Source organism: Arvicanthis niloticus, chromosome 13, assembly GCF_011762505.2.
Source record: "Arvicanthis niloticus isolate mArvNil1 chromosome 13, mArvNil1.pat.X, whole genome shotgun sequence".
In the NCBI taxonomy this organism is placed as follows: Eukaryota; Metazoa; Chordata; class Mammalia; order Rodentia; family Muridae; genus Arvicanthis; species Arvicanthis niloticus.
In genome coordinates, this window is record NC_047670.1 from 61,060,138 (window position 1) to 61,083,332 (window position 23,195).

The 23,195-nt window shown below is 46.4% G+C and overlaps 1 protein-coding gene across 2 annotated transcripts in view; it reads left to right on the plus strand.

Moving 5' to 3' along the window:
• The window catches only part of Tbc1d22a (TBC1 domain family member 22A), a 286,436-nt gene that overhangs the window by 117,375 nt on the left and 145,866 nt on the right, over positions 1-23,195 (plus strand). For both annotated transcript variants that reach the window (XM_034517002.2, XM_076911843.1), the window contains exon 9: positions 22,108-22,217. In XM_034517002.2, the coding sequence (XP_034372893.1) occupies positions 22,108-22,217 (110 nt within the window). The remainder of the gene's footprint in view (positions 1-22,107; positions 22,218-23,195) is intronic.

The window sequence follows — 23,195 nt, forward strand, 5'->3', positions numbered from 1 at the left end:
CATCCCAGGACGTGCTTCTCGCTGGAACACGAAGATTGCCAGTCTCCCAAAGGGATTCTCATGGAAAAACAGACTTTCCATTACTTTACTGTTCCTAATAGATCTGTGTCCCACATAGGAAGGAAAATCAATTTAATTACTTATGAAACTTTTCCTTTAGGGTGAATGAATTATGAGGAAAAAATGAAGTGTCTGTCTGTCATCAGTGACTTTATTTCAGGCTGAGGATGAGAGATACTAATTTACTCTGCAGCCTAGGTGTTGGGTCACTGGTGAATCTAGAGAAGGCATGCCAAGGTGCACATACCCAGGGCTGCAAGGCAGAAGCTCTCCACTTCAGGGACTCCATGAAAATGGGCCTGAGGGCCACTGGCAGCATGATGGCAGTGAACTGAAGCCAGAGGTCTGGGCAGGTGTCAGAGTGGGAGAATTGTGAAGGAGGACAGAGTTAATTGCAATTAATGTAATTAGGAGGGGACCACATGCTTCGCTCTGGCTGCTGCTCCCAGCCTCTCTGTGGCATCCATCTCCCTGTAATTAATGAACCTCACCTCCCATCGGAAGCTGTGAGGTGCTGCGCTGGCTGGAGTATGCTTAGCGGGGTCAGAAGGCAGCTCTCAGCTTCCTCTCCACATGGTCCAGCGTTGCAGTGTGGCCATGTCTGAGGCAGGCAGAAAGCTGGTTTTTTCGCTGTGAAGGACAGAGCATTGCTAGGTGGCCAGGCTGGAACACTAGGGATGGTGACTGAAAAGACTTTCAGGGACTTGTCTTATCAGCCTTCGGCCATCGACACTGGCCTGCTTTACCTCCCACAGGGACACCATGCTCCATCTGTGCGTTCTTCCCAGGCTCTGGCCACTGCTCATCTCTCATCACTTCTTTTTGTGGATTTGACACATGTTTAGTCATTCACTGTGTGACCTTTTCTGATTGGCTGCTTTTGTGCATCTACGCTTCTGGACCCATGTCTGGGCAGCAGCACATGCCAGCATCCTTTCTATAACAGGAGTTCTTCTGTGATGAGGACTCACCAGCCAGTCCTCAGTAGGTGGGCACTGGGGCGGTTTCACCTATGATGTTTTATACTGATGTGATTTCATTTCTTGAGTGGAATGGCTGGTCATGTGGGACCTCTGGGCTAACCAAACCCTTGTGCCATTTTACAGTCTAGTTGGTAACACGATACTCTTATTTAACCACATTCTTGTCAGTTCTGGTCACTATTTTTTTTTTTTTTCTTTTTAGTCATCCTAGTGGATACAAAGTGCCATTTAATTGTAGTTTTAATTTGTATTGTTTGGTGACTAATAATGTTGATTATGTTTTATGTGCTTATTATTTTCTACATAGCAATTTTATTTCATAATGATTAGATTCATTTAAGAACCTTTTAACTTTAAATGTACTTTTTTTTTCTTTTTTGAGACAAAGTCTCATAAGGCAGCTTGGGCTGACCTAGAATTTCCTACTCAGTTAAAGCCGTCCTTGGACTCTTGGTCCTCCTCCCACCTCAGGTCTGCCAGTGCTGAGCCACCAGCACCGGGGGCACACTGTTATCTTAAAAGTAAACTTTTCCACCTGGGCTTTTCTATCTGCTATAAATGGTTTTGAATTGTCCTTAGATTTTATGCAACGAAGAGACTTGAGTATCTGTAGATAGGACAGAGAGGTGTAGGCCTGCATATGCAGTGTGTGAAAGCCATTGTCTGCCCATTTCCTGTCTGTCTGTCTGTCTGTTGAACATTTCTGGCTTTCTTTGAATGGGAGCTCTGGCCCTGGCTGGTATGATTGTTCCCTTCCTTGCTCCGGGTGGTGTGCAGGAAATGAGGTCACCTACCCTCTCTGTGTCTATCTGCTTACAGCTTGGCTGTCCTTTTGGGAGAGTCTGCTGCCCCTTCCATTGTGTGGCTCATTTGGGGTACCTATTTGTTGAGCTCTTTCTTCTCCAGAGAGATGCAGAAAAACTGCCAGGGCTTTTAGACTCCTGCTCTCACCTGATAAACGTGCCTTTTAATGCCAGCTGTGACTGAGAGAAGGATGCTCTTTGTACACTTGCATAAATGAGGTGTTCTGAGCAGTGTTGTGTTGTCTAGGAAACATGCCTTTGGAGGTCCGCAAGGACAGAGGGCTGGAGCGATAGAGATGAACAGGAGAGATTGACAGAGCACACTGAGGACAAAACCACCTGCATGCCATCAAGTGGAACCGTTTAGGTGAACAAGAGACATGAAGTCACTGCTGCTCAACCAGTCCAGGGTGTCCCTTCAGCTGTTGAACTGACAGGATGTGGACCTCACTCATTTCTCCTCTTGCTAGTTCTGCCCCAAAGCAGGCTTTGTTAGCAAAGAGCAGCAGTTGCTTCATAAACTCCTGGGTACGCTCCAGTAAAGACATACTTTAGCATGTGACTGAAGCTCTGTGTGCGAGACCCACACCCTTTGGTTGTCCCATGGGCTGGGCCTCCATGGGACAGGGTCCCCTCCTCAGCAGAGCATGGTCCCTCTAGCTCATCATGGGAGCTGGTGTCTTTTGTTCTGTAGTGTTGGCTTCAGCTCTCATTAGCTTGGGACTCGGTTGATGCAGGCACAGTGGTCTTTGGCCCAGGAGGAGGAAGTCACAACCTTTTAAGAAGAAAAAAGTGGCATAGTTCAGAGCCTGAGACACATGTGGGCAGTGTGTTTCTCCATTTTGTGTCACTTCCCTCTTGTGGCCATGCTACACTGACACATAAAAGTATGTGTCAGCAAACTTAGAAACCTGCCTGACTCAAGAAACTTTTATTCTTCTGGTGGCATTCAACGTATTTAAAAACATATTGTGTTAAAATGTATTACAAGATAGAGAGAAGGTGACTGAGTGAGAAGAAGGGGTTACGGGGTGAGGAAGGTGGTGATATGTGGTCCCATTGATCCAGAGCTAGTCTGTGCTTCTCCATAAGTGGGTTCTGGAAGTGTAAGCAAACCATGTACTTCACCATAGAGAAGCCTGCACGGAGCTGGAGGAGGCCCAGACCTCACAGTGGTGAGGGGGAGCTCTGCCCCTGTGGCTGGAGCTCTGGCCCTGTGGCTGGAGGCCTGGGCAGGAGATACAGATCCATGGGCAGAGAAGGCAATAGTAGGACATTGGAAATGTGCTGAGACTAGGTTTAAGGAGAAGCTAGCCAGACTCAGGAGACTAGTTCGGCCGTTGTGCTAGTCTAGGTGGGCAACCCATGATGGTGGTTTGAAGTTAGGGGTTGCTGAGGAAGGTGGTGATGTCTGCTTAGATTGAGCTGGGGCCAGAGGATTTGTTGATGGTCTGAGCAGTGGATGGAAAAGCAGGAGGGAAAGAAGATAATGAGAAAGGCGATAGGGAAGAGAAGGAGGTTAAGGAGGTGGTTCCACAGACATGCCACAAGGGGTGAGGAGGGTGGGCGTTCCTGAGAGAGGTATGACTTTTGGAAGACCAAGCTTAGGCTTAGATGTGCTGTGTGTCCTGACCTTATAGTATTACTTTTCTATCAAGCAAACATGGAAGCCGTTGATCTGGCCACCGTCCTTCTGCGTCTTTGTGTCTACTGTCCAGGCAGCCAGCTGGAGGCTTGTGGCTTCTTGACTTTTCTTTTCCTGCCCAAGGTCAGAGCTAGTTGCCAACAGTCTCAATGCTGGCCGGTCATCGTTTCTAGTTTGGGTAAGGTGACATCTGAGGACCATAGAGAAGGGCGGTGGCAGCGTGTGGATCAGTGTAGTTGCCTTGGACCTTCCTGAGAGGAGATGAGTGGTAAGTGGGGGACCGTGCTGCTGAAAGGGAGGAGAAGGAAGGAGAGGAGTGGACCTTTACTGTCCTTGTGCCTTCCATGTGCTCATGTGTGTAAAGCCTAGGGAATCGCAGGAGCACTGGAGCCCACCCCTGCCTGCTCTGCCTTTGTTCCAGTTTGCAGACAGACTTTGCATTGCTCCTCGTTAGAGAAACTTTTTGCAAGTGTTTCTGCCTTGTGTTCCCTGTAAGATACAGACGTGACATTGCCCTAAGAGGCATGGGGCGGGGGCTGCATCTGCACCCATATGTGCCTGCATCTGTGTGTGTTTGTGGGGAAAAGCCGCCAGTAGCTTCCCAGCCCTCATCTGTCTGCCCTTTGTCTCTGTGTGGACTTAGCATCTGCAGAACACAGACAGTGCCAGCAGCTTCTCTGCTCGAGGAGGTTAATGACTGAGATGTGAGTGCTGGGAAGTCTTTGAAATAAAGTTATGTGCATTATGGTTATAGCTCTGATGGTATTTATATTTAAATCATTATTACAACAATAATGTACCAGTTTGCCAATAAAATACAGAATCACTTTGGAAGAACAGTTTCCATACCGGTGCATTACTGAGGCTGGGCTATGCAGTCTAACATTGGGCCTTTGCAACTGGATGCAGGATTCATGTATTATGTATTTCCAAAGAGTAATGAAGGTTGTGCGCTTTTGCCTAGGGCACTAAGTATTGAAAATATATGGCCAGTCCAGTGGTGCTGAAGGACAGATTGGAAGTCTACATTGACAAGGCTGTCTTTCATTCCAGGTTGGGCGCCACTGCCTTCTATGCCTTGGAGTTTGATGTGGTGATAATGCGCCATTAGGGACAAGTCCTCATGCCCGCTGTCCAGCTACAGTGAGGCAGGAAGTGGACAAGCATCTCAGCAGTGACGGATGGCTTTTTTCCTTCACATCCATACAAAATTCATAAACCTGATTTATAACAAATGAAGTTTGAAGCAGAAGGCTCAAGTGCACAGCTTTCCTGTGCAGGCAGTGGCTTTTGTTTCTGTCCCCAGTCCTGGTTATGCTGTGAAAGCACACACTGTCTGTGCCACAGGTGCAGGACAGACAGGTCTACTCACTTCTTTTGCGCCTTGGCATCACATCTTGGAGCAGTTATGGTAAAGGTAGGAGTCAGCCAGAGGAGGCCGTTCATTATGGCTGAGAACAAGATGAGCCACGTGGCCAAGGCAGGGGCATCTGCACAGGCCAGGCAGAACTCCGTGTGTTCTCTGAGTCAGCTCTTTCTGAGGCCACTTGTGACCATTTGCCCAGCAGTCACTGTGTTCCTCTGTGGTATGTCCACTTGTCTTTGAAAGCTCTTCCCTTCTGGCTCCAGGCCAGTGAGCTCTCCTGGCAACGTCTATGGACCCCTTGCTTGCTGTCATCTCTGACTCCTTGTTTTGCTACTGACATGTCTTCTACTGCCTGGCGTTTGTTTTCTCTGGGCTTCCTTTTCACCTTCTCTGTTCTCTGCTCTGGCATGCTAATGGTTTCACTGTGCCATGTGTGTAGATGCCCATTAGTTCTTTGTAGGTGGTTTGTGAACTTCAGAAGCTAAGCCACACACCGCACTTGTGGTTTTCTGGACACCTGGGCCTTCTCACCACATTTGCGCAGGGGTGCAAGGATAAGACCTAGTGTTTGTTACTTTTATAGTCCAACTTGCCACCTGAGTACCCCTCTCTATATCACCTGGCTCCTCGGCCAGCACCTAAAGACATAGGTCACATACCCTGATGTCAGGGGATAGGCCTGTGCTCTCTTCTCCGATTGCTGCATCCACCTAGATGCATAGACAGCAAAGACTTTGCCTTACACCTCGGGTTCAGGTCCTGGGCCTATGTTCTATGCTCTTCCATCTTCTACATTTGGACTACTTCCATGTCTCTGGCTCTGGCTTCCCTGGTACCATGTCATTGGACACCAATGACACTGGTTCTGGTTTGACCACAGCCTGCCTCTGCTTTCTGGGCTGGGCACAGTAAGCAGGAGTATCGATTTTTTCCCAGAGACATCTTGTAATGCTGTCCACACCCCCATCCTTCCACAAATGGATTTCCACTTGTTCCTTTTCAGCCCTTGCCCAGGACCTGTCCCCACACAGTGGACTTGGCCATGCTGTTTGCTAGACCTTTGTACATCATTCTGGATTCGGTTTTCTGTGGTGTTTTTCTTATTTCTGGGGTAATGGGCTTCTGGGAAGAGAATAGAGAAATAAGCATGATTTTAATATGTGGGATCAAGGCTGCATACTGTCACCATGGCCTCAGTACTGTTGATGCTGATGGTGATCCCAGGCTTGGGACAATTGCTTTCCAGTTGTTTCCGGGGTGCACCTGTGCTCTCGGTTCACATCCTGTCTTTGGATTGTAGTCATTGACCAGCCTTCATTTAAGGGAATTGATGCTGTTCTCTGCCTCTCAAAGGGTCTATATTAGTGTTTGGGTTTCTGCACGGGAGGTCTGTCTGTCTCTCACATGTGTGTCTAATCCCTAGTTATTTGTCTTAATAGGGATTACAGGGTATTTTACGATTTTGGTTATAGTCCAGTATTACATTTTTATTTATTTATTTTTTTGATTTACTGGTGATTCTTTCATTGCAGTCTTTGAGAGCCCTTTCAGTTGGCTCTCAGGCCCTGCTGACCTCCTTTATACTGTCTGTCTGTCTGTCTGTCTGTCTGTCTGTCTACTTCAGGAATTTACTCTGGATGTGGTGGCACATGCTTTAACCCAGAACTTCGGAGGTGGAATCAGGCAGAGCTCTGAGTTTGAGGCTAGCATGGTGTACACAGTGTGATCCAGGCTAGCCAGGTCAGCATGGTGAGTTTAGGCCACCCAAGCATTCCCCAACCCTCTTGAATTTTATCATAGTGCATGTTTGGAAAAAAAAAAGGCTATGTTTAAAATACATTTTCAGTAGGTGTAGGATTATGTAGCCAGTTTCTTCTGTCAGTGTTTAAGGATGTTCTTCCTTGTTTGCAGTGTCAGGCTTCCCATTGGAAGTCTGCTGTCAGCATTACTTTTACTCACTTAGACTGGGATTCGGTGGGAGTTCTCAGAAACCAGTTGATACCTTCTTCACATTTGCCAGATGCTGACTTGTGTCAGGCTTTGGTAAGTGGACCATTGCTTGTGTGTCTCCTTCAGAAACCCGAAGAGGAGCAGGTGCTGCCTTACAGTTTCTAAGTTAGGAAGCTGGGTAGAGAAGCCTGCTGAGCTGGGCCGTGGAAGCTCCTGCATTGAGTTTGTACTCTCCACATGGGGAGATCTGCAAGCTCATGCTGGCTGAGTCCAGTTGACCTGGCGGTCGAGGGGCGAAGGCGTTCTTGTTGGACTCCTCAGCTCTGTCTCACTCTGCACCTCACAGGCCAGTGCCTTGCTGAGTGCCTTCACCTTGGAGTAGGGGAGCGTGACTCCCTCGCTTCTCGCTGTGGGTCCAGATGGAGACATGTAACACTAGCAGTGTGAGCACTTTGGTGGCCCCTGGAAGTTTTTCTTGGTTGTTGCTCCAGTCTTGTCTGTTGCATTAATTAAAGGATATTCAGGTCAGAGGGCACAGGTTCCCCACTCTATACCAAGAGCCATGGCCACAGCAGACCCCACTAGTGCCCTGTCCCCTTTCCTCCCCTCTGTGGGCTCCTGAGCTTCCTTGCCTGCAGAACCACTGTATCAGCCTGACTGCCTCTTCCCACTTGACTTCCTTTTTCTGGCTGAAGCCTGAGGACTTTGAATATGGACCCTATATTGCTTGTCTCCATTCCTTAGTCTCATCCATATCACCAGGAATAAATACCTCTAATACCTTGTGTGACAGGGACATTTGCAAATGTAACACCCTGAGTAAGTGCTGCATGGCTTCCCCATTATGTCTGTGTTCTGCCTCGTGTCTTCATGTGCCTATGATGGGCAGGACACTGTGCTAGGTTCTAGGTTCCTGTAGAGCCTGTGAGGACCTTGATGATTGGGGGCACCGCTAAGAACTGTGGTGCAGGGCAAGGTTCATGTGAGAGATCTGTGTGCCTGTGGGGAAGCATTGCAGACGAGTGGAGGAAAGGTGGGGAGTGAGGCACGGAGTTAAGGAAGGTCATATGAAGGAGGGCAGGGCATGCAGTGCACAAGAAGGCTTGGAGTATAAGGGTAAGCTGGTAGTGCCTCCAGGGTATCAAGCTAGTGACTGGAAGGGGGATAGGGGGAACAGCAACTCCACACTCTCTAGACAGGCCTCTGTAACTCCTAGTGGAGAGCATTATGGGCCAATGTGAGTGCCTGGCTACCAACAGGAGCACATGAGGCATTCAGGGAGCTGAGGTGATGAGATGCAGTTTAAGCTGAATGCTTTCTTGTTGCTCCAGACTTAAGTTACCTGAAAATCTACTTCCAGAAGCCTCTGTCTCCTCTGTCCTTCAAGTAGGGTGGACATCAGCCCCCTTCTTCAAGCAGAGTAGGGTCTGTCATCTCTGACAGTAGTCTGCTTTGAGCCTCCTTCCATTCATTCTGCTTCCTGTTGCTTACCTGGGTGTGTGGTTCTTATTCCCATCTTTCTGATGTCTGTGACTCCATTGGACATAACTCCCAAGTCTTGCAGCCCACCCCTCATCCCACTTCTGTAATTCTAGCAGTGTGCATTCTCACAGAGGACAGGAAGGGCTGTGTGGTGCATTGAGTGGTGTCTAGTAAGACCCCTCTGTGGGTTGTTGGAGCTCTGTGGTAGCAGGGCAGAGGGAGGTGAGCACTGGCTCATACATATAGGTTATGGCAGATGGAGCATGAGGTCATGGTCAGAAGTAGAGCCCTGCCTTTAGTTCCAAGGCTTGGTGTGTTTGTCTTTTGTCCCTCCAATATGGTCCTTGGAAAGGACCACTCTTGGTTGCCCATGTTTGATGCAGCTCCATCTATGCGTGGCAAGCTGGAACTAAGGATCCTACTGACTGAACTGGAGGGTGGACAGTCACCAGCTCTGAACACTGTTAAGCACTAATGTCTTCATTCAGTCTCATGAGAGCTACAGTGAACTGGGTTGTCTGCATGCTAGGGTCTAATGGGAGATAATGCTGTGTAATTTATACAGCTATAGCATAACAGATTGTGTATAAATTAGCAAAAATGGTTCGAAATACTAAAAGTAGGTGAAATGGAAATGACTGAATTCCAGATAAAATCATCCCTGAATATCCAAGAAGAAAATTTGATCAGCTTGGGAGTGAAGGGGTTATCCCTGGTGGTATTTTATTGAACCACAAATTGTTATTTATAACCCATGTCAGGAGCAATTAAACTGATTGATGATTAAGAAAGTTTAATAGTTGAATAATAAGATGCAGTTCTTGACAGCTATTTTTTCTCATTCTGGAAGCATATTTTATGAGTCTAATAACAGTGTTGAGGATGGGCTGTATAGCATGTTGTGGTGTAATTATGTGGTGGTAATATAATATTCAGTCTAGTGTTACGTGGTCCATTATGTATAAAAAAATTAAAATACTAATTACAGTTTTTGATTTATCATTGAAGTGGTTTATTAATTTTGGCTTACCCCAAATTTGCATCCAGAAGCCTTGTTGCTGGTCCTCATTGCCCTGGCTTTCATACCAGTGTGATTGTCTTTACGAATAACTTCTTAGGTTGGTGGGGAAAATACATGTCTTAAAAATTGCTTGAGATATAGATGATGATGATGATACAAAGTAGGAGATATGAATGCTTACAACTAAAAGCACATTCTAGCTCCTCAACAGCATGTGTATATATAGAGAAAAGAAGTTGGATTCCCTAACAGACAGGGAGTATGGTGTAAGCTGGTGAAACGTTTGGCTGTGCTTCAGCAGCAAACAGCTGCAGTTGCTGTGTAGTTGCTCAGAGGTGTTCCTTGTGTGTTTAGAATGGCTGGTGCTGGTGTAGGGGTAGTCTGTCCAGCTGCTTTACTCACAGTCCTTTGCTCAGAGCAACCAATGAACCAGGAAGGAGTCTGGTACCCTTTTCCCAGCAGTCTGGTACAACCAGTTCATTTTTGGTAGCAGATTTTTTTTTTCTTTGACATAGTTTGTATTCATTATCCCTTTGAGTGTCAGCCTGCACTGCTTTTCTGGAAGGCTCTATCCTTTAGCTTATGTATCTGTTTCTCTTTGATGCTGTCTGACTCCTTAGCCCATTGAGCTGACCTGTTTCATTTGGCCTTTCCAGCATTCCCTCTCTGGGTATCCCTGAAAGCTGCCTCCATTTTTATCAGCAGGCTCCTGTTGACTTCTGCCCAAAATATGGTTCTGATTCCTTGGTAGTGGGGGATTGTGTCAAAGACTCAGGCTTGTTTTTTCTCAGGCCCTTGGAGGATGGAGAATCTCACAGAGGGACTGCCCACTAATGATGAATCAAGGCAAGGCCACAAGTCCAAGCTGTCCCTCCAATTACGGAGTTCCTTTTCCTGCCTCCAACAGAGGAGCCTCTGAGTCTGTTTGAAACCTGGCACCAACATGATGTGTACTGCTGTCAAACCTTAGTGTGAGTCACGGTGTTGGACCCAATTTAGAAATTGTGTTATCCTTTGTATCTTTTTGATGCTTGACTCAAAGACCCTCAAATGGACATACAGTGGACAGGTCTAGGCCGTCTAGCTTGTCAACACCACCTGAACAAAGTACAGAACAAGATTCCCAGTCAACTTTTAAGAGAATGAATTTTCTTAAAGATGAGAAACGAAAGCCTTTGGCCAGGCTTCCTGTCACAAAGAATCTTTCATAAAATTCTGCTAGAAAATATGGGTACCTATGTTACCTATCTGAAACGCTGGGGCCAGAGGTCTAGATGTTAGTATTTAGGGTTTGCAGTTTTCCCACAGATATTTCAGGTAGAACACCCTATACATGAAACTCAAAGACCAAGGTGCTCTGGAGTTGAATATTTTGATTGCTGCATGGTACTTTGAAGTCTCAGGGCCAGGAGCCCTTAGATTTGGAGGTTGGGGTCAAGGGTGTTCAGGCCTTTGCCCTTGGTTTTTAGATAACTTGCATTCATTCTGATAGTTAACCTTTTTTAATCTCACGTAGTTTTAGTGTTGATCCTAATTTCTTAACTGCTTTTGAATAAACATAGATATTCATTATACTAATTTATGACAATCTAGGTTTTGAAAATCCACTGAAAATGTCATGGAACATGACAAATGAATGTCAAGGATGTTTCCAAGTTCTTTTTAAAATTGTGTCCTCCATTCACTGTGAGTTCTGGCTGTGGATTGACACTGAGGCTCCTTCTCACGCTCACCCACCAGAACCTCTGCAGCTTAGATGACGAGGTCTGTCTGTCTGCCTCTACACTCAGGTTTCTTTATCAATCACACCACATTGATTGACCCATCCTTAGAGTTGATAGACACCTGGAACAAGCACAGATCTTAGGAGCCAGGCTCCTGTCTCAGTAATATATCCTAATTTCTCTGTGGCTTGAGGCTTTCTAGGCTCACACCCCAAATTCTGCATTTTATGCATTTAATACAAACATGAGGTAGAAGAAAACTTCTCTATGTAATTTGGTTGATAGAGACCACATTTCTCATAGGTCTTCTCTTAGTGGCCTTGTGCTCACCCCAGAAAATTGAGGCATCAGGTTTTGACATGTGTCAGGAGGCCTTCCAGGGCCAAGTGCTAAGGACTCAGTGTGAGTCCTTAGAGTCGGGAGGTAGGATAAATGCCATTAATTCTTCTCTATCTCCATCTCCTTCCCCATCCCCCTTTAAAAAAAAAATAATGCCTCTCCATATAGCCTAAGCCAGACTGGAATTCACTCTGTAGGCCAGGATGTTCTCAAGGTGTTGATCCACCTACCCTAGCCTCAAGTACTGGGATTTCAGGTGTGCACCACCATAAGTGGCCACCAGTGTCCTTCTAACTGACAGAGGTGATTTGTAGAGGTTGCATGTTAGGTTGTATCATGACTGTAGACTGTGATGGGTTACTTTGCAGAGAAAGATAATGGGACAGCTTCTCATTTGTGTGTTGATGCAGCGTCCCTGAGCCCTTTGAGGTGCTGAGCTAGACCAATGCTTGCTGTGAAAAGAGAGCCAGATGCAGATGTCTATAGGAACCAGCCAGGGAGAGCCTCTGGCAGTGAAAAATACAGACATGTAGACCCTGCCTTATTAATGTTGTTGTTTCACCTACCAATGAAAAGGAGCAAAGGAAAAGGGCCCCATTGAGGAGCGGTCTTCAAGGTAGCCAGTCTCAGTCCCTACTGGCAGCCTGAGCTTACCTCTATCCAGTGTGGGTTGGGAGTCCCAGCATGGTCTGCTCTTCTACCTTCCACCCGAAGTTGAGGTGGTTGCCGTGATTGCTTTAGGTAATCCTGGCATCTTTGTGTAGAAAAGATGCCTTGTGCTACATTCCTTATAATAGTAGGATGTAAACCAGAGAGATGGTTCAGTGGTTTAAAGCATTTGTTGTTACAGCAGAGAACTTGGGTTTGGTTGCCAGCACCCACATGGTAGCTCAAAACCAGTTGTAGCTCCAGTCCAGGAGGTCCAACACTCTCTGGCCTCTGAGGGTACCAAACACTCATTCAGAGCATATAGGCATGCAGGTATTCCTACATACACAGAAAATAAAATACGTAGTGCGATATGGGATTTGATGTCTACCTCCAAAAGAAAGGGTGTGGCTGAGCAACTGGATCAGCGTCCTGGAAGACTGCAGCAGCTTCTGCAGTGGTCAGATTTCCCTTTAGGTAGCATTTTCTTCTGTGCTGATTTTTTTTAAAAAAGTACCTGGTCATTTTACTCCACGGAGAACTTGGACCTTCCCTGCAGACTCTTGTATGTTAGTGTTTGTGATGGTCAGTGTTAATTGTCAATTCAACAGACTCTAGAATCACCTGGGAGTGAGAGTGTTACCTCATTTATGTTAATTGAGGCAGGAAGACCTGCCCACTGAGGCTGACATCATTCTCTGGGCAAGGAAGCCTGCAGAAAGGGAGTTGAGCACCGGCGTGCATTCACTGCTCTCTTTCTGAGGATGCCCTGTGGTCAGCTGCTTCAGGCTTCTGCTGCCTTGATTTCTCCATCATGGTGGATGGACCTTTGACTCTTTTTGCCAGCCTGTGCTCTGAGACTCTCCTCCTGAAGATCTCAGTGGATTTTGTTAGCCCCTCCCCACAAAGGCTTCTTGAACATCGTAATGCTGAGAACTATGTTTGAAGTTGGCCTGTGGGTGCTAAAAGTCTACCTCTTAGTCCTTGGATTGGGCAGGCACCATTCTAACTGAAGTGAACTTCCCAGTGTGGGGGAGCAGTATGTCTTAAGGATCTGTTGGTTTTACTTCATGGCTCTAGCTGGCTTCTTTTCTACAAAGCTGTTTGAAGGTGTTTTCTTTATTCTCAGGTGGCTTACTGCCATGTATTTCTTACTGAGAAATAACTCTTTGTAGATTATTGTGATGAGCCGTTGGCCTGTAATAAATTTGTTGGACTTTCCCTCTTACAAGCACTTAAGAGTTTTTACATAAAACAGTAGCCCTGTTTTTCCAGCTGCCTTCCTGACCTGCCCGTGGGGGTGGGGGGTGGGGGTTAGGGTTTGGGGGGTGGGGGGTGTGGTTAAGCTGCATAGCTTCCCCAGAGCCTGCACTGGATTGTCACTGGTGTGAGGTGAATGAACTGTCTTTGTGGGGCTAACAGCAAGGATTCAGGATGAGCAGCCTGGGTACTGAGCAAGGATTCAGGATGAGCAGCCTGGGTTGCTGGTCTTCTTTCTCTGCTTTATTTATTTATTTCCTTTATTCTCTCTGCTGCTTTATTCACAATCTGAACCAGGGCTGTTTTGCAGGTTGATACGAAGACCTGCTTTTGCCTTAATTAGACAGAGGTAAGTCAGTTTAGTGGACTGATTTATGATCAGTTTGTGTCCTTAGAAAGTTTGTTTTCCATAGATTCTTATTGCTGAGAGGAGGGTGTCTGAGCAGTCTCCTAATTGGAATACAGCATCAGAAAGAAGGTCTTAGCTGAAAGTCCAAGACACCTTTCCTCATTAACGAATAACAAGAAACCCAAATCTCCTAATACCACATTCAGGCAGGCATCCTGTGAGGTGCCAGGGTGCTGAGCCTGTTCTCAGCTGTACATCTTGTGGCTTAATGACCCATAAGGTCTGGGGATTTCCTGCTGTCCTGCTGTCAGGAAGAGCAGAGTTAGGGTTGGAACCCTCCTCTCTGAGACAGTTAGGATCCCCTAGGGACATATGAACACCCTGCTTTCCTGAGAAACTGTGCCTATACTTTTCAAAGACAAACTTAGCTTTTTAACAACTGTAGCTTTTTGAGGCTTTCAAAATAGCCAAATTGTTCACCATCTTCTGAGAGAACTGAGTCTTATTGAGGAGGTGGTGAGGGAGAGTTAAGGGGGGATGCTGGGAAGAATGCTTGCTTCCTTCAATTTGAGTGAATTCCTTTTTACTGTAGTGTTGTCTTGCTGTCATTGGCACACTCAAACGAGAGTTCTGATGCACTGCCGTGAGTTCAGTAATAGCCTGAATGTTTTCTGTAGCCGAGAAACTGGGCTGGCGCCTGCTCCTCATTCCTCAAGGAGTGGTTTTTCTCATTATGTTTGTAATTAGTCATTCCTCCTAGACCACAAGCTCTTTGAAGGAAGTCTGTTTATTCCCTTGTCATGTATTTAATGAGCATCTGCTCTGTGCTACGTACTGCTGTAGGTGCTAGAGACACAGGCTTTGATGTCCTCTTCTGTGTGGAGGGTCAGTGCCAGAAAGGCATAGATGGGAGATAGGGCTTGTGGCACGTGCTGTGTGGGGCCTCTGCAAGCTACGTCCTGTCCTTTGTGGTGGGGACTCTGACTGTGGAATTGACCTGCTCCCCTGTGCAATTGCTGACTATCGTGGACCATACTCATTTGTGCTGCTGGGGGCATTGTCCAATGGCCCTTGCCTACCTCAGGGTCTCTGAATCTTTCTCTGTCCTGTCCTATGGCCACCTCAGTTTGGGTTGGCTCTCAACTTTCAGTATCTCTGTGATGATAGGGATTTACATGGGTCAGCCCAGATCCAGTGTCCAGGCTCTATGAGTCTCACCTGTCCCAACATCACCTTCCTTCTTACCACCATGAGCTTAGCATGGCCAGGCATCTACACCAGCCAGACACCCCTACACTTCCATTTCTGTCTCATTTGCTTTCTTCTGTTTTTTTTTTTTTTTAAATTGGCAGACATCCCTACAACGAGCAGCCAAAAACCACCAAGTCCAGAGGGCAGCGAAGGAGCAGTTTTCTTTTTAAGACATTAAAGATGCTCTTGTCTTACCCTCTCCCTTCCTATCCAGTTTCTTGTTAGTGCTTCAAGCTTGCAAGACAGTTATGCCTTCATCGAGTAGTTTTTCCATGAACAAAAATACATACTCACAGTGCTGTTGTGAAGCCAAGAGTCCAGGTACAGTAAGAGTGCTATGTTTTAAAAGAACAAAAAGTGTCATCAAAGGCCCAGGAAGTACTTTTCTTTCTGTGCTTACATCCCCACCAGCATCCTGCATCACAGGTCCACCCGCATCTTGAGTCTTGCTTTCCTGCTTGTGTGTTCTGTGAGGTTGATCAGGGTTCTGTAGGGCATGGAGCGTGGGGGTTGGGGGGTAAGCATTGAACTGTGTTGCTGTGGGAGGGGCCTTCAATTCTCATCAGCCGGGGACTCTCTTCCAGGCCACTGGGCTGCTCCCTGGTCTGGGATATGCGCTGGTTCACCCACCTCACCCTTATCTTGTGTTCTTGTCTGTTTACACCCATCCCTCCAATTGTAACTTTGTGCTATGGCCCCGCAGGTGGTGGCTGAAGTTTTCAGCTGTGGACAAGAGAGGGAACGGTGACCGTGGTTTCTTCTATAACCTGAATTGAACATTATTTATATTAGAATTAAACATTCCCACTGCAAAACCAATTTGATCACTGTGTTAGTTGTTTTTGCTGAACCAGAGTTTTGTGAATTTATAGTCTGGAGTTGTGGTGCTACCCTCACCAAAGCAGGACCCTTTCTCCACAACAGAACCCAAATCTGCGTAATTAAGTGGTACAATCTCCATCACCGAAGTGTCAGGATTTCAAATTTAAAACTCCCAAGTTGGGAAATGTGAAGATTAGATCCATAGAGCAATTCCAGCTTGCTTATAAAGAACAGAATATTTTTGATTACCAGTTAAGCTCCTAATTATGTGAAGAGGTTTATTGCAGGGTTTGTGCAGCATAGGTGATTAGTGTCGTCATGACAACAGCCTCTCCCTCCTTCCTACCACCAGGAGCTTGCTCTCTGCCAGGTGCTGGCTCTTTAGTCTACAGCCTGGTATACTAGACATCTGTACCAGTGTTGAAGGATCCTTTGGCAGGAGGAGAGACATATAAACTGGAGTCATTTTCCTCCCTTCCAGTCACCACCCTGTGTTATGTGAATTGATATGAAAGAGATCCCAGCTCCACTCACTGCCTCATATTACAAGGTAAAATTCCAGTGCTCAGGTACCTCTGCCATTTCAAATCCTGACATCATCCCTGGAGGCCTCCTCACCCAGGAGCCCTTAACTTGGAGTGATATCACAGCATCAGTTCAGTCCTTTGCTTGAGTGACAGCCCATGTGCTGAATGTTTTACCGACAGTTTCTACCCACTAAGTCCTACTTTCTAAAGTTGTAGCTGTATAAGCTTGTTCAGTTAGCTCTTACAGGAGCTCCTCCATTCTGTGCCCCTGCCAGAGGCTACAGTGTATCAGAGAGGCAGGAGACATGTGGAGGGAGTGCCCAGGATTCATATCAGGCCCTGAACCTTCCTAGACCTTGTCCTGAGCGCATCACTGCTCCGTAGGCCACCGCTGTGCTCTAGTAGACGCTCTTCCACTAAGTGGGGTGAGTGGATGCAAACAGAACAAAGACTCAGTGGTTAGCAGGTGGCAGATGTCCTAGGCAGGCAGCCCTCATCACTACTCTGTTCTCCATTTTGAGCCTGTCTCACCTCCTGTTCTTCTTTGATTCTGAGTGTAGGAAGATGGGCAGAAATGTTCATTCTTTGTTTCCCTAACATAGCCTTTTTATATTTCAGAATAACAATTAAATACCTGTGCCTGCCTCCTGTCTAAGTCACTTAGATTGTTTCTTCTATCTGTCCACCCACCACTTTACACCTACCTCCTGTCCGTCCCCTGCGGCTTTCTGTCTACACTCACATCAGTGCAGACTTTGGTTAGGGCTTCCCCCAGTGCTGTCCCCTCCTTATACCTCTGGCCCTGTCCATTGAACTCAGTACCATTCTTCACTTGGTTCTGACCACAGGGGCCTGCATATGTTCCAGTCATGCTGTCCTTAGCAGCCCTGGAGAAAGATAAGCTGTTGAAATGGCTCCAGTAGCATCGTCTCTCCTGCTCTCTATGAGACTCTCCATTCCACCCCGACCCTTCTGCAGAGAAGGCCCTAGGTCTCCATCCTTGCCTAGCCACAGTGTATGCGGCTGCTGTAAGGGCTAGGGTATTTATTCCATTCTAACAGTGAGGGCAAGCATGATCCTCATGGCGTTTAGAAGACAAATTGGCAGAGGGCTTCTTGGAGTTAAATGCCATTACATCGTTACACTGAAGAGTAACAAATGACTTGCTGTGAGAAATGACAACCAAAATAGGCTGCTGACATTTCCTTGAATAAAATAATAGGCTGGCTAAACAGACTAAGAAATATTGAGGCTTCTGCCTGCCCCACACAGTGCCGGTTTTATGCAGGTCCAGGTTGTGCTAGCCCGGCTGCTTCTGTGAACCAGAAGTCCGAGAGGGCCCTTCTTGGTGTTTACTTTTGATTATGCCTGAGGAAATGTTTCTGTGCTTGGAAGGTCCTTGAAAAAGGGTTTGTCAATGGAAAACATCTCAGAAGATGTCCTCTGAATGTGCTTGTTGATTCAATGCCCTGAGACTGGAAAATAAACTGAGACTTGCTACTAGTCTCACAGGATGGGAATTAATTCTGCTGAAGAGTTTTTCCCAGGGAGCAGGAGGAGACAGTTCACACCCACATATGCATTCTTTTTTTTTATTGGATATTTTATTTACATTTCAGATGTTATCCCCTTTTCCCATTTCCCTCCACCCAGAACCCCCCTATCTCATCCCTCCTCCTCCTGCTTCTATGAGGATGTACCCTCATCCACCCACTTCTACCTCCCTGCCCTCATTCCCCTACTTTGAGGCATCCAGCCTTCATGGGACCAAGGACTGCCTTTCCCACCTATGCCCAACAAGGCCATCCTCCCCTACATATAGAGCTGGAGCCATGGGTCCCTCCGTATGTACTCCCAGGTTGCTGGTTTAGATCCTGGTCCCCTACATATAGAGCTGGAGCCATGGTACCCTCCCTATGTGCTCCCAGACTGCTGGTTTAGATCCTGGTCCCCTACATATAGAGCTGGAGCCATGGTTCCCTCCCTATGTGCTCCCAGACTGCTGGTTTAGATCCTGGGAGCTCTGGTTGGTTGGTATTGTTGCTTTTTCCATGGGGCAGCAAACTCTTTCAGCTCTTTCAGTCTTCTCTCTAACTCCTTCATTGGGAACCCCATGATCAGTTCAATGGTTAGCTGTGAGCATCTGCCTCTGTATATGTCAGCTCTGGCAGACCTCTAAGGAGACAGCTATATCAGGCTTCTGTCAGCATGCACTTTCTGGCATCCACATCAGCATCTACCTTTGGTGACTGCACATGGGATGGATACCCAGGTGGAGCAGTTTCCAGACAGCCCCTCCTTCAGTTTCTGTCCCACATGTTGTCTCCATATTTGCTCCCATGAGTATTTTCTTACTCCTTCTAAGAAGGACTGAAGCACCCACACTTTGGTCCTCCTTCTTCATGAGCTTCATGTGGTCTGTGAGTTGTATCTTGGGTATTGCAAGCTTTTGGGCTAATATCCAATTATCAGTGAACACATACCATGTGTGTTCTTTTGTGATTGGGTTACCTCACTCAGGATGATATTTCTAGTTCTATCCATTTGCCTAAGAATTTCATGAATTTATTGTATTTAATAGCTGAGTAATACTCCATTGTGTAAATGTACCACATTTTCTGTATCCATTCCTCTGTTGAAGGACATCTGGGTTCTTTCCAGCTTCTGACTATTATAAATAAGGCTGCTATGAACATAATGGAGTATATGTTCTTGTTATATGTTGGAGCATCTTCTGAGTATATGCCCAGGAGTGGTATAGCTGGGTCCTCAGGTAATGCTATGTCCAATTTTCTGAGGAACCACCAGACTGATTTCCAGAGTGGTTGTACCAGCTTGCAATCCCACCAACAATGAAGGAATGTTCTTCTTTCTCCACATCCTCACCAGCATCTACTATCACCTGAGTTTTTGATCTTAGCCATTCTGACTGGTATGAGGTGGTATCTCAGGGTTGTTTTGATTTGCATTTTTCTGATGACTAAGGATGTTGAACATTTCTTTAGGTGCTTCTTGGCCATTTGAGTTTTCTCAGTTGAGAATTATTTGTTTAGGTCTATACTCCATTTTTAAATAGGCTTATTTAGTTGTCTAGAGTCTAATTTCTTGAGTTCTTTGTATATATTGGATATTAGCCCTCTGTTGGATGTAAAGCTCTTTTCTCAATTTGTTGGTTGCCGTTTTGTCCTATTGACAGTGTCCTTTGCCTTACAGAAGTTTTACAATTTTATGAGGTCCCATTTGTCAATTCTTGATCTTGGAGCAAAAGCCATTGGTGTTCTGTTCAGGAACTTTTCCCCTGTGCCCAAGTATTCGAGGTTCTTCCCCACCTTCTCTTCTATTAGTTTCAGTGTATCTGGTTTTATGTGAAGGTCCTTTATCCACTTGGACTTGAGCTTTGTACAAGGAGATAATGTGTATTGTTGAGCTTCCCACTTCAGTCAGTAGAAAGACACTGGGCTGAACTGGCTGTGAGGCAGGCTGTGGTGTTCTCTCTATTGCATCTATCACCTGAGAGAGGTGATAATTTCTGCCACTGCAGCCCAAGGGAACAGGGAGAGAACACCTTTCTCACATCGTCACTGAACAGTGTCTTGACTAAAGGGTGTACTCAGATCAAATGCTGGCTTTCCGACATTAGACATTTTCCAGGAGTGGGCCTCTGAGGATTGACTGTGAGGAGAGGATTCTTGTTTCCTTGCAGGCAGTAGGGGACAAAGCTGCAGGAGTGTATGACTGTCCCAAGACAACTTAGGAGGGTTAGATGAGGTACCACAGTCATGCTTGTCAGTCGGACCTGTATTCAAGGGAAGGGGGAAAGTTGATGACCAGTTGTGTCTCTTAGGGCTGTGAATTCTTTGGGTTCCATGTGACATGAGTGACAGCTGGGTCTTCTCAGTAGTCACTGACCCTGGTTCTGGTTTTCTGCCACCTGGCTGTTCTGGCCCCTGAACATATGTTTTCCTTTAGTGAATTAGCCCTCTTGGTGTGTGTGTGTGTGTGTGTGTGTGTGTGTGTGTGTGTGTGTGTGTGTGTTATTGTCCATCTTATCTAGCTCTCTGCTCAGGGCTTGGTCTGTAGTGATAGCTCCCATAAAAGGTATCAGTCCAGCACCTGCTGTGTCCTTCACCCCATAATCTAGACAATCCACTGTTTGCCAGCTTATAGAAAACAAATCCTGCTCAGTCTTCAGCACACACCCACCCTGAAGGCCACAAGGAGTGGGCTCCTCCCTACAAGGCATCCAGAATAGGCACAGATGCAGACAGGAGTTGGTGGATGCTGCCAGGAATTGGGAAGAGGGCAAGAAGCGAGTGACTCCTAAAGGATACAGGGATTCTTACTGGAGTAAGGAAAATGCCTTGGAGTTTATGGTGGTGATCTCACAAGCTCTTTCCACAGACTTGCACACATGCTTGCAGTATATAGGTGTTTTCGCAGTATGTAGGTCCTGCTTTTACTCATTTAAAGAGTAGATTTCATGGTATAAACTATGTCACATTTCAAAAAGAAAACCCCAGACCTAAGCAGTGCCACAGAGAGAGCTGGGGCCCTAACACCGTTTCTTACAGATCCAATATCACTGTAGGTGAGGTATGAGCTAGTGCCAAAGGGCTGGGTCCTGCTGGTGGTGTGTAGGACTGTCACCAGCTCTGTAGGTCAGCACACAGAGCCTGCCTGTCAGCTTCTACCTAGGGACTTAGATGTGACAACTCTTTCCCAACACCTTCCTGGTCTCTGTTTATACAAAAAACCAGAAAGGCAGTGTGCTCATCCTTATGTGTACCAGGAGGCTTGCAGGTGCTGGAGAGGAAGTCATCACTGAGGATGGTTAGGAAGCTGGTGGGCCTTGTGGGGAGCAGTTAGGAAGGTGGTCTGATGTGATGGCTCAGGATGGACAGAGGCCTGGTCCAGGTCTCAGGTCCCTTGTGGGCTTCCTGAATTCTAGGCTGTTTACCTCTGCTGTGCTGTTGTTTTTCTGCATGCCATAGGCTGTTAGAGACCCTGACAGTGGGAATAGAGTTGTGGCAGGTTGCCTGAGTGGGCGTGTCTGAGACATGGGGTGCGGGGTGATGGGAAAATGATAAGCTCTTGATAATTGTTAGCATTGCTGGGCTTTGCCTAGACTTTCAAAATGGATGTAGGCTAAAGTGTTTTCTTCTTAAAGAACATTTTCTTTATAAAGATGCACATGTGTTTGCAAATAAAATGAAAATAAGAAACTGTTAAAATGGGCGGTCAATTTGTAAACTGTTTCTGAGCATTTTCCTGGGTAATCGTCCTTCTCAGGGTCCAAGATGAGTCTGCTCAATATCTGATGAACTATTTCAATTAGGCATCTGGGTTTTCTACTTTCAAAAGGAAATTATGTTGAATACCACTGTCCTCCTGAAGCTCATCTGTTCGTCTGCCTTCTGGGGTAGTAGATAGTAGCACAGAAATGTTTACCCGGAACAGTTTGGGAAGCTCTACCTCAGAAACCGTATTCCAGAGGAATTACTACCAAATGAATATGTAAACTTATTAGAAGCAGAGTTTTAAAAATTCTGATTGAGAAACTTTCAGTTCTGTTAGGGCTTAACAATGTATGGTAGGTTTTCTCTTTCTAGAATATGAGCTGTCTGAGAAGTAATAATTTACAATATATTAATTATGCTAATTAATCTGAAAGAATTCAGAATATTAATTATCTGCAACTAATTAGGTTTAAAGTTGAGAACCATTAAGTGATGAGGTGTGGGTCTCATGAGCCATTTGTTTAGCATGTTCAAAACGTGGTGGAGGGAGGCTGGCATGCATGCACATGGCAGCGTTCCCTGTTTGTTTACTTCCCATGGTTGATTGCTTTTTGTATCTTCCATATTTGATTCTGCACAGACCAGGAGGACTTGGACAAGGTCGATGTCTCCAGTGTGCCTGCAGAGGTGCTTTGCAACATCGAGGCTGACACCTACTGGTGCATGAGCAAGCTTCTGGATGGCATTCAGGTGAGCCTGCAGCTCAGGAGGCTCGGGAGGCTCGGGAGGCTTCAGACAACATGCTGCAGCCCACTGGGGAGGCCACTGGGCTACACTCTACTAGCTAGCTTCTCAGTTGAAGCTATCTACCTGAAAAAGTAGGCAGCCTTTTTCTGTCTGGAGCAACACATAATCACCTCAGGGTCATAGGCATGAGATAGGTCATACGTGCTCCTGGTTCTGGGAACAGTCATTGTGTCCTGCCAAGTATTCCAGTACTTGGTATGTAGGGAGTTTGATTCCCATGCTCTGATCTCCCCATTGCTTCTGCTTGTATTCTCTAGCCTTTAGCAACACTGTGGGCACTGGTTCTAGAGTCCTTGGCAAACTACTGGGCATATATTCCTTAAAGGGCATCAGGTCCAGGCACTATCCCTTGACTGTACCTTCTAGGCCTGTGAGCAGCCCACAGCCCTTCTAGCTCTGGTGGCATGGTTCTGTATAAATGTGTCACTCCCACTGTGTCTGATCCATGGGGAGGCTCTAGCTTTTATAGTCCTGAGTACCTGGGCATCATGATGGGGACATTGCTGATCTCCATGTGGAAGTTAGGGTTAGGGGCTCTGAGGTTCACGGAAAAGCCCCATGACAGCTTGGTTTTATGTAAACAGTGTTTATGTGTGTATTGAAACCTGCACAGTACCTAGGATGCATCTCATTAGCTGATGACTTAAGAATGGGGACAGCAGCTGGATAACTTGTATAGCAGTGGCTGAAGTAGGCAAACCAGACCTCAAATGCCCTGTGGAATGTTTTTGGTTTGTTTTGGCCCAGAATACCTTTCCTAAACACCTTCTTTGTACCTGGCATTGTGTTCTGTACTTGAGGAGGAGCCTTGAGCAAGGCATGAGGCATGCCTGGAGGACCACACTGTGGCCTGGGGCTCAGATGTTTCCTTACTGTGTGTGGAAGCTGCAAATACAGGTTCCCAGGATTAAGTATGGCTAA